Source organism: Erinaceus europaeus, chromosome 1, assembly GCF_950295315.1.
Source record: "Erinaceus europaeus chromosome 1, mEriEur2.1, whole genome shotgun sequence".
NCBI lineage: Eukaryota > Metazoa > Chordata > Mammalia > Eulipotyphla > Erinaceidae > Erinaceus > Erinaceus europaeus.
In genome coordinates, this window is record NC_080162.1 from 117,222,116 (window position 1) to 117,235,932 (window position 13,817).

Consider the following 13,817-nt stretch of genomic DNA (forward strand, 5'->3'; position numbering starts at 1 on the left):
TGTTTGCATAGAGGAATGCCACTGACTTTTGAATGTTAATTTTATAGCCTGACACCTTACTGTATTGCCTGATGATTTCCAAAAGCTTCTTGCTGGATTCCTTAGGTTTTTCCATGTGTACTATCATGTCATCTGCAAATAGGGAGAGTTTGACTTCTTCTCTTCCAATCTGTATGCCTTTAATTCCTTGCTCCTGCTTGATTGCTATGGCAAGAACTTCCAACACTATGTTGAATAGTAATGGTGATAGTGGGCAGCCCTGTCTAGTACCTGATCTGAGGGGAAATGCTTCCAGTTTTTCACCATTGAGTATGATGTTGGTTGTAGGTTTGCTATATATAGACTCCACTATCTTGAGGAATTTTCCATCTATTCCCATTTTTTGTAGTGTTTTGATCATAAAGGGATGTTGTATTTTGTCAAAGGCTTTCTCTGCATCTATTGATATGACCATGTGGTTTTTGGTCTTGCTTTTGTTGATGTGGTGGATCACATTGATTGATTTACGTATATTGAACCAACCTTGCATACCTGGGATAAACCCCACTTGGTCATGATGAACAGTCTTTTTAATATACTGCTGTATCCAGTTGGCTAGAATTTTGTTCAATATTTTCGCATCTATGTTCATCAGAGATATTGGTCTGTAGTTTTCTTTTTTGGTTGTGTCCCTGTCTGCTTTTGGTATCAGGGTGATGTTGGCTTCATAGAAGCTGGCAGGAAGTATTCCAGTGACTTCAATCTTCTGGAAGACTTTTAAAAGTAGAGGTATTAGTTCTTCTTTGAAAGTTTTGTAGAATTCATTTGTAAAACCATCTGGTCCAGGACTTTTATTTTTGGGAAGATTTTTGATAACTGTTTCAATTTCATTAGCTGTGATGGGCCTGTTCATGTTATCCACTTCCTCTTTACTTAGTTTTGGAAGTTGGTAGGTATCTAGGAAATCATTCATTTCTTCCAGGTTCTCTAGCTTGGTGGCATATAGTTGTTCATAGAAGCCTCGCATGATATGTTGAATTTCTGCAGTGTCTGTTGTGATTTCTCCTCTTTCATTTACTATCTGATTTATTTGGGTCTTCTCCCTTTTTTGTTTTGTGAGTCTGGCTAAAGGTTTGTCAATTTTGTTTACTTATTCGAAGAACCAACGTTTACTTTCGTTGATCTTTTGTATGGTTTTCCTATTCTCAATGTTATTTATTTCTGCCCTAACTTTAGTAATTTCTGTCCTTCTGGTTGCTTTAGGATTCCTTTGTTGTTCTTCTAGGTCTTTAAGATGTGCAATCAGGCTGCTTATTTGTGCTTTTTCTTGTTTCCTAATGTGTGCTTGTATAGCTATGAACTTCCCTCTTAGGACTGCTTTAGCTGTGTCCCAAATATTTTGATAGCTTGTGTCTTCATTTTCATTGAACTCTCTAAACATTTTGATTTCTTCCTTGATTTCCTCTTTGACCCAGAAGTTGTTAAGAAGTGTACTGTTGAGCTTCCACATTTTGGCACTGTTACTAATCTTTTGTTGATTGTTAAGTGTTAGTTTAATTCCACTGTGGTCTGAGAAGATGCTTGGGATGATTTCAGTGCTCTTGAATTGGCTGATGCTGTCTTTGTGGCCTAACATATGGTCTATCCTTGAGAATGATCCATGTGGATTTGAGTAAAATGTGTATTCCAATTTCTTAGGATGAATGACTCTGAAAATGTCCAATAGTTCTAGTTTATCTATCTCTTCATTTAGCTCCCTTATGTCTTTACTGATTTTCTTCCTGGATAATCTGTCAAGTTGAGACAGTGGGGTGTTGAAGTCCCCTACTATGATTGTGTTACTGTTAATATATTGCTGTAGCTCTTTCAGTAGAAGTTTGATGTATTTAGATGGCTTCTCATTGGGTGCATAGATGTTAATAATTGTTAAGTCCTCTTGATTGACTGATCCTCTGAGCATTAAGTAGTGTTCATTCCTATCTTTTTTAATCTTATCTATTTTAAAGTCTATCATGTCAGATATGAGAATAGCTGTTCCTGCCCTTTTTTGTGGGCCATTGGCTTGTATGATAGTTTTCCATCCTTTCACTTTAAGTCTGTGTTTGTCTTGTTGAGTTAGGTGGGTTTCCTGTAGACAGCATATTGTTGGGTTGTGTTTTCTGATCCATCTTCCTACTCTGTGTCTTTTAATAGGTGAATTCAGGCCATTGACATTTATTGATATCAAAGATTGAAGATATTTTAATGCCATTCTTGTAGAGTTTTAGAGTGTTTTGATATATGTCCTATTTGTGGTGGTCTGGTTGTTTATAAGAGACCTTTCAGAACTTCTTTCAGGGCAGGCTTGGTGATGGTTGATTCCTTCAACTGTTGCTTGTCTGAGAAGGTTTTGATGCTTCCATCTAGTCTGAATGACAGTCTAGCAGGATATAGTATTCTTGGCTGAAAGCCTTTCTCACAGAGCACTCGATAGATATCTTGCCATTCTCTCTGGCCTGTAGTGTTTGTATGGAAAAGTCTGCTGCTAATCTTATGGGTTTTCCTTTGTAGGTGACTCTTTGTTTTTCTCTTGCAGCCTTGAGGATCCTTTCTTTATCCTTATTCCTTTCCATTCTAAGTATGATATGTCTTGGTGTCTTTAGGTCTGGGTTAATTCTGTTTGGGACCCTCTGGGCTTCTTGAATCTTTATGTCTTTGGTGTTGTCTAGACTAGAGAAATTTTCAGCTATTATGGCCTGGAGAATGCTTTCTTCCTCTCCTTCTCTTTCTTCCTCTGGTAAGCCAATAATGTGTATATTGTTTCTTTTGAAGTCATCCCATAGGACTCTGTTGTTGTTTTCAGCATCTATTAATCTCTTTTTGAGATCTCTTACTTCTTTTTTAGTTGTCTCTAATTCATCCTCAATCTTGCTAATTCTGTCTTCAGCCTCATAGATTCTATTCTCTCTGCCCTCTACTGTTTTCTGGAGTTCATCTATTTTGTTGCCATGCTCTGATACTGTTTTACCTTGTTCAGCTAGTTGCCTTCTTAGCTTAGCGATTTCAGCTTTCAGCTCTCTAATAACCATGAGATAATTAGAATTTTCTTCCATATTCTCATTTGTTGTTCCTGCATTTCTGATTACAATTTCTTCAAATTCTTTACTCACTCCTGTTATTATTTCCTTAGCTAATGTTTGGATGTTGAACATCTTGTTTTGTGCTTCACCCTCTGGAGGACTTTTAGCTGGACTCTTGTCCTGGTTCGAGTCTCCAATATTTTTTCTTGTTGTTTTAACCATTTTATATATTATGTTATGAGTTCCTTTTATCAGTACTTTTCAAATTATTGATCACTATAGCCTGGATTGACTTGTGTCTTAGTAATTTAATTAAAGGGTTTACCGTGGTGGAAGTTAACAGTTTTTTCAATCCCTGAGTTGGAGCTCAGTGGTGTAAAAGCCTCTTTTTTTTTTTTTCTTCCCTGTAGGCTATGGGAGCCTGAGGGCTTTTAAACTATCAATAGTCTTCTTAGCTTAATCAATGACTCCTGACCAAGAGATAAAGCAGGGTGTGGCAGAGATAATCCAGTGGTTATGCAAAGAGACTTTCACAGCCCCTCAGCTATGCCACCGAGGTATAGGTCTTCTCCTGAGTTTCCCAGTTAGATCTCTGTCCCCTGGTGTCCCTCCCTGTTGCTGCTCCAGATTCTGAGGGTAGTAGCAATGGAGACTCAGAGTTGCACTTGGTGAGTCTCTGGGGAGTCCTTTCCTCCCTTCAGCTGTCCCCTTGTTGTGGAGCAGATGGAGGTGGTGTCTCCACTGATAAACTGTTGAACTGTTAGCAGTCACTTAATCTCTCCTTAGGCCCCTCTCTCCTCTCTGTCACCAGCCATGCGTGTTTGTACTCACGGGTCATTTACTGGCTTCCTGTGGTCATTCAAGTCCTGTCTTGTTTCGTTCCAGGTGGTCTCCTTTGGTATTCCTAGTTGATCCGGGAGAGGAGAGGAGAGCTCCTCTCAATTTCTGACTCTATCCTGGATTGAATCCTCCTAGCAACTCTTGGAGAATTCTGATGCAGCTGATACCAGAAATGGGATTGTAAGAAATAGTCTAGGCTCATGGAAGTATGGAGAAAGCCTTTGCCTGAGGATATATACATATGCATACACACACACACACACACACACACACACACGCACACACACACACACACACATATATATATATAGAGAGAGAGAGATGCACACCCTACTTTCTTGGTGCTTTGGTGACTGTGTCATCCATAGTGTGAAGAAATAGCTGAGCTGTCTTATTAAAGGCAAATATTACCTATGGGCTTGAAAAGGACAGATCTAGCCCCAGAGGTGTAGAATTGCTCTGTGATCTACTCTTGCCCACAGTGATGAGAGTAAGGTGGGGAGAACACATACAGAACCCTGTAATCTCTAATCTGGGTTTGTGATGGGCCAAAGATGTTATACATTTGCATTGTTTGGACTTCCAAGTGAAGGGGTGGTGGTGGTGGTGGTGGTTTTAATCAGTAAACAGATTTGATACAAAATTTCAGGTGAGTGGGAGAAAGAGGGCTGAGGGGAAGGAGGAAAAGCACTTGAGAGGGTCAGGAGATGGCTTACCCAGTACACTGCACACAGGAACTGGGCTTGAGCCCCCAGCTACCAGATGAAGGCACTCATTATATAAAGGGGAATTTGGGGGCCGGGCAGTAGCACACTTGGTTAAGTGCACACATTATAGTGCACAAGGGCACAGGTTCAAGGCTCTAGTCCCCACCTGCAGGGGGAAAGTTTTATGGGTGGTGAAGCAGAGCTGCAGGTGTCTCTCTCCCTCTCTCTTTTTCCTTCCCTCTCAATTTCTGTCTCTATCCAATAATAAATAAGTGAAAACAATTTTAAAGGGGGTAATCTCCAGGTATAGTGAAGCAGTGCTGTAGTGTCTCTCCTTCTCTCTGTCTCTCCTTTCACCTTCTATCTGGAAAGTAGCAAGGTCTGTTGGGAGAAGTAGAATCTTGCAAGTACACAGTGCCAGTGAAGTTCTGCTGGCAAGAGGAGGGAAAACAAAGAAAACACTTCAGCCCTCTCTAGCATATCTTCAGTTTTCCTGACCTCATTTCAACTTCAACTTTCCCTAGAACCTGTAATGCTGGATTTACTAGGAGGAGTTTGAGCAGTAGTAGTAGGGGGAAAAAAGTAGCTTTGTATTTCTGGCTATTGCCTGCTAATGTGTGGTAAGGTTAATGTAAAATGTGACATCTTTAATTTCATTAGCGATATATGATCCCAACCAGCAGAAGCTGCAGGAAAAGTGTTAGTGGGACACACCTTTGGTTGTTGTTAGTGCTTTGGTTAAATTTTAAACTGAGTACTGAAAATAGCACAAGTGACTAACCATTGGCTTTTGCTTATGGAAGCCTGGGGTGGGGGGTTGGGTTAGGAAGATGATGTGGAAAAGAAAGGCTATCTCTAAATGGAAAGACACATTTTGGAATTTTAAAAAGGTTTCTGTCCCCAGGAAAGCTTCACGAGTGGTGAAGCAGGGCTGCAGGTGTTTCTCTGTCTCTCTCCCTACTTCCCCCTTCCTCTCAACTTCTGGATGTCTCTATCCAATAATAAATAAAGATAATAATTTTTTAAAGAGGTTTTTGCAAGTCACCAGGGGCCATGCCTCTGTTCCAGCACAGATTTAGACCCCAGCCAGGCTGAGTCCTAGTCCTGGACTGGCTGGAGTGAGATCCGATTGGATTGGGGGGAGGCAGGGGTGGAGGAAGGCGTGTCCCAGCAGGGGCGGAGCTTGGGCCTTTATTTGCCTGCCAGCCAGCGCATCTGCGCCACTGCTGAGGTTCCAGACCGCCCACCCAGCTGTCCCCATCGCTATGGGCCTGGAGCTCTACCTGGACTTGCTGTCCCAGCCCTGCCGTGCCGTCTACATCTTCGCCAAGAAGAACCGCATCCCATTTGAGCTGCGCATTTTGGAGCTGCTCAAAGGTGGGTCCGGGCTGCTCCCCTGGTGTGCACAGGAGGTTCTCAGGCCAACTCTTTTAACTCTGGTTAAAAAAAAAAAAAGGAAAGGAAAGGTAAGGGAGACTTTGTGAGAACTATAGTGGTTATGGTTGGGAGTGTGGTGGCACAGAACTCTGGTTGTGGATGTGGTGTGGAAGCAGACCCTGTAAGAGAGAGAGACACACACACACACACAGACAGACAGACAACAGTCCTGGGGAGAAAGCCACACTGCTGGGAGAATAAAGCGTTTAACAACCTGTCTGTGCCGTCCCTCCTCGTTTGTGTTGTGTGTGTGTGTGTGTGTGTGTGTGTGTGTGTTTCCTTGCCTCCTCCAGTGCCAGTAGAATGACTTCCTTGAGCACTTGGCTGAACTTCTTTTGACCCCTGTTCTTCAGGGCAGGGGAGTTCCTCGCCTCCCCCTCTTCCAGGTCACCAGCACCCTTAGAACCTGTGAGGTTGGGGGAGGGAGGAGCTGGGCAGCACAGGTGTGATAAGACCTTACTCTTTAGGTCTGATCTGACCTCATATTTCCACAGGACAGCATATCAGCAAGGAGTTCTCCCAAATTAACAGCCTCCAGAAGCTGCCGACTCTCAAAGATGGTGACTTTATCCTGACGGAAAGGTACCTGCAGTCGCCCTTCTCCCTTACAAGTTCCGTGGCATCCTCCTCCCTAGGTGGGGATTCCAGGACTGTGAGGCAGCTAAGGCACAGGGTGGGGGCTGGGGAACAGTAGATAGCCTCCGGCTGACCATTAATTAATGGAGTTTGATTCTGTACTCTCTTTAAAAGGTTTACTATGTATTTATTTATTAATAGAGAGAGGGGGGGGATGAGGAAATAGGACCAGAGAGAACTCGGACACATGTGATGCTGGGGACTGAGCTCAGACCTCATGCTTAAGAATTCAGCATTCTAAGCATTCTTGGGTTCCAGCTCTGCATTTTTCTTTCTCTCTTTTTAAAAATTTTTAAAAATATTTATTTATTTATTTTCCTTTTGTTGCCCTTGTTGTCTTATTGTTGTAGTTGTTATTGATGTCATCGTTATTGGATAGGACAGAGAAATGGGGAGAGGAAGGGAAGACAGAGAGGGGTAGAGAAAGATAGACACCTGCAGACCTACTTCCATGCCTGTGAAGCGACTTCCCTGTAGGTGGGGAGCCGGAGGCTTGAACTGGTATCCTTACACCCATCCTTTGCGCTATGTGTGTTTAACATGCTGAAATACCACCTGACCCCCTGTGTGTTTTTCTTAATTTCTTCTTTTCTGAAACCCAGTGTCTCTCACCCCCTATATTCAAAAGCATGAAAAAAAGGAACCTGCCAGGGCCTCCTGAGGGCACAGTTCATGGTGGGTTCAGGGCCAGAGAGTAGCATAGTAGTTGCACCAAAAAACAAAAACAAAGAAAGAAAAAACAGCCTTTCAGGCTTGAAGCTCCAAAGTCCCAGATTCAATGCCCTGCACCACCATAGGGCAGAGCTGGACAGTGCTCTGGTAAAACAAAAACCAAACAAATGTCTGGAAGCAGGGCTGGGAAAATTGATCAGCCAGTAGAATATGAGCCTTGCCATGCTGGTGGCCCTGGGTTTGAGCCCAGGCATAACATGGGAGGGAGCACTATGGACAGCACCAGGGGAGATCCATGGAGGGAGTCTCTACCTGATAGGGGAACTTTGGGGGATATGCTAAAGATGATCTCCTCCCCACCCTAAAATTTATTTTCAAGAGAGAGAAAGAGACTAGAGCACTGCTCAGCTCTGGCATTATGCAATGCTTGGCATCAGGCCTACAAGCTCTTACAGGCAAGTCCTGTGCATTATTATGGGTTTTTTATTGTTTATTTGTTATTTTAGAGAGAACTAGACTCACTGTAGCACGTGTGGTACTATGGATCAAACTCGGGACCTCACACATGCAAGAACTGCACTTCAAATTAAACCAAATGTGATTCTTTTTTTTTTTTTTTTTTTTGCCTCACTGAGACTTGGTGTCAACACTATGAACCCATTGTTCCTAGCAGCCATTTCTTCCTCTTTATTGGATAGGACATAGAGAAATTGAAAGAGGAGGGGATATAGAGAGGAGAGAGACGGAGAGACACCTTAAACCTGGGGGCTTAAACCTGGGTCCTTGAGTGGGTCCTGGTACTTAGTACTATGTGCACTTAACTGGGTGCACCACCACCTGGCCTCCAGATATTATTCTTCTGTCTGTCCAGAGTCAGTTATTGAGCCAGTCAGAAAGGAGGAGAGGGAGCCGGGCAGTAGCACAGCGGGTTAAGAGCAAGTGGCACAATGTGCAAGGACCGGCATAAGGATCCCGATTCAACCCCCGGCTCCCCACCTGCAGGGGAGTCGCTTCACAGGTGGTGAAGCAGGTCTGCAGGTGTCTGTCTTTCTCTCCCCCCTCTGTCTTCCCCTCCTCTCTCCATTTCTCTCTGTCCTATCCAAAAACGACAACAACAATAAAAACAACAACAAGGGCAACAAAAGAGAATAAGTAAATAAATATTTAAAAAAAGAAGAAGAAAGGAGGAGAATCAGGAAGCATTGGCTGGAGAGAGGGGAGGTAGTGCCCAGGGAACTAGGGGTGGGAAGTGAGGCAGGAGGGGGAGGACAATTCATAGAGGAGCCCCAAGGCTCCTCTGAGGGCTGGGGGCACCTGTGAAAAATCCAAGAGACAGGGATGTCACAGCCACCATCTTGCTCCTGTCCTCAGTGTGGCTATCCTGATTTACCTGAGCTCTAAGTACCAGACAGAGGCTCACTGGTACCCATCTGAGCTGCATGTCCGAAGTCGCATCCATGAGTACCTGGGCTGGCATGCTGACTGCATCCGTAGCATCTTTGGTGCACCCCTGTGGATTCGGGTGAGAAGAGCCTTTAGGGGTAATTGACTGGTAGGGCTCTGGAAGGAGGCAGGTCCCACAGCCTGATAACTCACCCATTGTCCCACATCAGGTACTGGTGCCGCTCATCGGGGCCCAGGTGCCTGAGGAGAAGGTGGAGCGCAACAAGGCTGCCATCAACGGGGCTCTGCAGAAGCTGGAAGACAAGTTCCTGGGGTGCAGAGCTTTCCTGGCCAGTCAGGAGGTGACACTGGCTGACCTCATGGCGCTGGAGGAATTGATACAGGTATGAGCTCAGGCCATGAAACAGTGTCCCCCCTCCCAGACAGTGAGGCCTAGAGAAAGCCAGGAGTTTGCCAGAATGAAAGTAAGCTTCTTATTTTTAAATTAATTTATTTACAAAATGGAAATACTGACAAGACCATAGGATAAGAGGGGTACAATTCCCACCACCAGAGCTCCGTATCCCCTCCCCTGATAGCTTTCCTATTCTTTGATCCTGTGGGAGTATGGACCCAGGGTCATTATGGGGTGCAGAAGGTGGAAGGTCTGGCTTCTGTAATTGCTTCTGACAATGAGGCTTCTGCTTCTGTAGCCTTGACCTCTTTTTTTTTTTTTTTTCAAATATAACTTTTTTCTTTATTGGGGGGATTAATGGCTTACAGTTGACAGTAAAATACAGTAGTTGGTCAATGTGCAACATTTCTCAGTTTTCCACATAATAATCTAACCCCCTCCCTACCTAGGTCCTCCTCTGCCATCTTGCTCCAGAACCTGAACAGAGTCCTTTACTTTGGTGCAATACACCAACTCCAGTCCAAAGTCTGCTTTGTGTTTTCCCTTCTGATTGAAGTGTTATCTCATTGTTGTCTTTATTTGCATTTCTCTGACAATCAATGACTTGGAGCATTTTTTTTTATATGCTTGTTGGCCTTTTGGATTTCTTCTGTAGTCAACATTTTGTTCATATTCTCTTCTCATTTTTGGATGGGCTCAGTCTTGACCTCTTATTTATTTCCTGAGTGTAGGGTCTCATCTGATGGTCTTGGACACTGAGGACTGGGTACACTGTCCTGAGCCTGGAGAACAGACTTGACAGTTATGCCAGGGCCTCCTGGTATTGGGGCTTTGGTATCGCAGTGTCTTTCTATCTTGTCCCTGCAGCTCTTTGCTGTTGGTTATGACCTGTTTGAAGGACGACCTCGATTGGCAGCATGGCGTAAGCGAGTGGAAACTTTCCTGGGGGCTGAGTTGTGCCAGGAGGCTCATGGTCCCATCTTGAACATCCTGGAACAGGCAGCCAACAAGACCCTCCCAGTACCTCCGCCAGAAGTCCATCCAACAATGCTGAACCGAATTTCCAGGATCCCCTGAGGCAGTGGGATCTGGGTCACATGGTTGGAGGCTAAGAGATTAGCAATAAAGATTCATTCTGTGTCTTGGTCCTTTTCATCTTTTCCATCTTGTCTCTGAATCAGTTAGAAAAGTTTCACTAGCTGGACATCCAGTGTCCTTTTGTTCCGGTGCAGTAGAGAAAATTAAAGCGAGACTGGGCTTCTGTTTGAAAGCACAGCAGGTAAAAACCTACACTTCCTAGAGAGCAGAGAGCACAATACTCCTGCTTTTCTCCCCAGATCCTGGTCTTGGGAAGGTGCCTTCATTCACCAGGACAGTGGTGTAGTGCTGTGACCACCAACAGGAGTTTGGGACTATTAGCATACAAATGACGTCACCCTGAGGAGGTGCTTCAGAGAAGGGACTTTGAGCACGTTGCTCTCTTTTGGGCTGCTGCTGCTTCTCCTGGTCAGATGCATGTCAGCAGAGGTGCGCCATGGCTACTTACCCTGGGAACTGAACACATGTGACTCTGATAGCTGGTAAACTTGTAGACCCCTCTACAGCCATGAGCAATATTTACCAGAGCTGATAGTTGTTTATCTTATGGGACTAAACTTTTGATAACTATACTCAGACTTTATGGGCCTAGCGTACTCTTAACCCTTGATAATAAGTGCTTATTTTGCCTTTTACCTGTTTCACCCTAATAAACCTTTTATTGTTTAAACCAATTCCCAGCTCCCCACTGTGAATCCTTTCACACTGTAGCAGCCCCACCAAAAATCCCTTTTAAAGTTAAATGACAACAGTGTGGAGAGCCAGGAGCCCAGGTAGAAGATGGATAGAAGAAAAAGGTCTTAGTAAAGAAGAAAAGTAAGTTACTAATATCTGTTGTCTCCCACTCCCAGTGCTGTTTATGTTCCTACCTCAGTTCTGAGGTTAGTCAGGAAATGTAAAGTGGAAAAGGGCCAAGTTAGAGACAGAATGAAGGAGAAGAGAGAGAGAGAGAGAGAGGCAGACATTAGTCTGACATGTGCTGCCGGGGATTGAATTGAATTTGGGCTCTTATGCTTGAGAGAGTCCAGTGCTTTATCCACTGTGCCACCTCCCAGACCACCAGAGTAACTATCTTATTGATGTGATTTAAAAGAATATTTGATCAGGACTGGGGAAATAGCAGAATGGTTATGCCAAAGATTTTATGTCTGAGGATCTGAGGTCCCAGGTTTGATCTCCAACACAACCATAAACCAGAGCCTAAAAGTGCTCTGGTCTCTCTTCCTCTGTATCTTTCTCCCTGTGTCTCTCATTAAAATAAATACTACATATATATGTCTATATCTTTTTAATATCTTTATTGGGGAATTAATATTTTACATTCAACAGTAAATACAATAGTTTGTACATGCATAACATTTCCCAGTTTTCCATATGACAATACTAGGTCCTCTGTCATTCTTCTTGGATCTGTATTCTCCCCACCCACCCACCCCAGAGTCTTTTACTTTGGTGCAGTACACCAATTCCAGTTCAGGTTCTACTTGTGTTTTCTTTTCTGATCTTGTTTTTCAATTTCTGCCTGAGAGTGAGATCATCCCATATTCATCTTTCTGTTTCTTTTTTTTTTTTTTTTTTACCATCTGCCTAGACAATACCTTTAGCCCACCTGCATGTTAGCTGTCAGGATCAGGCAAAAATGAGTAAAGTCATGGGCCCCCGGAATATACCTAAAATAGACTTCCTAGCTTTTTCCAAAATGGAGGCCCCCAAATCACATCTGCTATATTCTTAACTTTGGGTTCCTGATTATTAAACAATTTGTTCTATTTTATATTTTTATTGATTTAATTATGATCAACAAGTCAGGGATAAGAGGGGGTACAATTTTATACAATTCCCAATACCAAAGCTCCACATCCCATCCCCTGCATTTGAAGCTTTCCTATTCTTTATCCCTCTGGGGGTATGGACCCAGGATCTTTAATGCTTTTCAGCCACCAAGTTGCATATGCTACTATGAGGCCAACTTGACTTCCCTGGGCAGACAGCCTCACCAGTGTGTCCTGGAACCCCATCTCTCTAGAGCCCTGCCCCGCTAGGGAAAAATGGAAACAGGCTAGGAGTATGGATCAACCTGCCAATGCCCATGTTCAGAGGAGAAGCAATTACAGAAGCCAGACTTTCCACCTTCTGCATCCCATATAGATCTTGAATCCATACTCCCTTAGGGATAAAGAATAGGAAAGCTTAGCTTCCAGTGGAGGGGATGGGATGTGGAACTCTGATGGTAGGAATTGTATGGAATTGTACCCCTCTTATCTTACGGTCTTGTCAAACATTATTAAATTTTTTAAAAAGTGCCAGTCTCGGGAGTCAGGCTGTAGAGCAGCGGGTTAAGCGCAGGTGGCGCAAAGCACAAGGACCGGCATAAGGATCCCAGTTCGAACCCCGGCTCCCCACCCGCAGGGGAGTCGCTTCACAAGCGGTGAAAAAGGTCTGCAGGTGTCCATCCTTCTCTCCCCCTCTCTGTCTTCCCCTCCTCCCTCCGTTTCTCTCTGTCCTATCCAACAACGACGACAACAACAATAATAACTACAACAATAAAACAAGGGCAACAAAAGGGAACAAATAAATAAAATAAAATATTAAAAAAATAAAATAAAATAAAGTGCCAGTCTCTTAACCTTACCCAGCTTTTGTAGTTTTTTGTTTTTGTTTTTACTTTATTTGACAGGGCTTTTAGGTTTTTTTTTTCCTTTGACTTAATATTTAGGAAAACTATTTCCAAATCCATGTTTATGAAGTTTTGCTCCTATATTTTAAGACAATTTTAAGGGTTTAACTCTTAAATTTAGGTCTCTGATCCATTTTGTGTAAATTTTTTTTTTGTAAATTTTGTACTTGGTAAATTTGTTATTATTATTTTTTTACTTTTATTTTGTATTATTTACCAGAGCACTGCTCATCTCTGGCTTATGGTGGTTTGGGGGATTGAACCTGGGACTACGAAACCTCGGACATGAGAGTCTCTTTGCATAACCATTATTTTGTGTAACCTAAATTTTATACTTTTTATGAGAGCTTAACTAGATTATTTTATGTGTGAATGTCCAATCCAGCCATCCGCCATCCCAGCATTTGTTGAAAAGTCTTTTTTTTTTTAATATTACTTATTCCCTTTTGTTGCCTTTGTTGTTTTATCATTGTAGTTATTGATGTTGTCGTTGTTGGATAGGGCAGAATGAAATCAAGAGAGGAGGGGAAGACAGAGAGGAGGAGAGAAAGACCTGCAGACCTGCTTCACTGGTTGTGAAGCGACTCCCCTGCAGTTGGAGAGCCCGAGGCTCAAACTGGGATCCTTACTTTGTGCCATGTGCACTTTGTGCCATGTGCACTTAACCCACGCAACCGCAGACTCCCTTTTTTTTTTTTTTTTTTTTTTTTTAACTAGAGCACTGCTCAACCCTAGCTTATGGTGGCACGAGGGATTGAACCTGGGACTTTGGAGCCTCGGGCATGAGAAGCTGTTTGCATAACCTGTATGCTATCTACCTCCTCCCGTGTTGTTGGTTTTTTTAAATTGTCTTCACACCCAGTCAAGTCAGTGATTACTTACAGGCTAAATTCAGTAACCATTCTCCCTTTATT

At 43.2% G+C, this 13,817-nt stretch overlaps 1 protein-coding gene across 1 annotated transcript; it reads left to right on the forward strand.

The window, feature by feature from the left end:
* Nucleotides 1–5,798: 5,798 nt before the first annotated feature.
* Nucleotides 5,799–11,509, forward strand: GSTT2B (glutathione S-transferase theta 2B). The gene is made up of 5 exons (XM_007533645.3): nucleotides 5,799–5,962; nucleotides 6,517–6,604; nucleotides 8,702–8,852; nucleotides 8,944–9,117; nucleotides 9,996–11,509. The coding sequence occupies exons 1-5, from the start codon at nucleotides 5,851–5,853 to the stop codon at nucleotides 10,203–10,205; spliced, it is 735 nt and encodes a 244-aa protein (XP_007533707.1). The 5' UTR covers nucleotides 5,799–5,850; the 3' UTR covers nucleotides 10,206–11,509.
* Nucleotides 11,510–13,817: the final 2,308 nt, after the last annotated feature.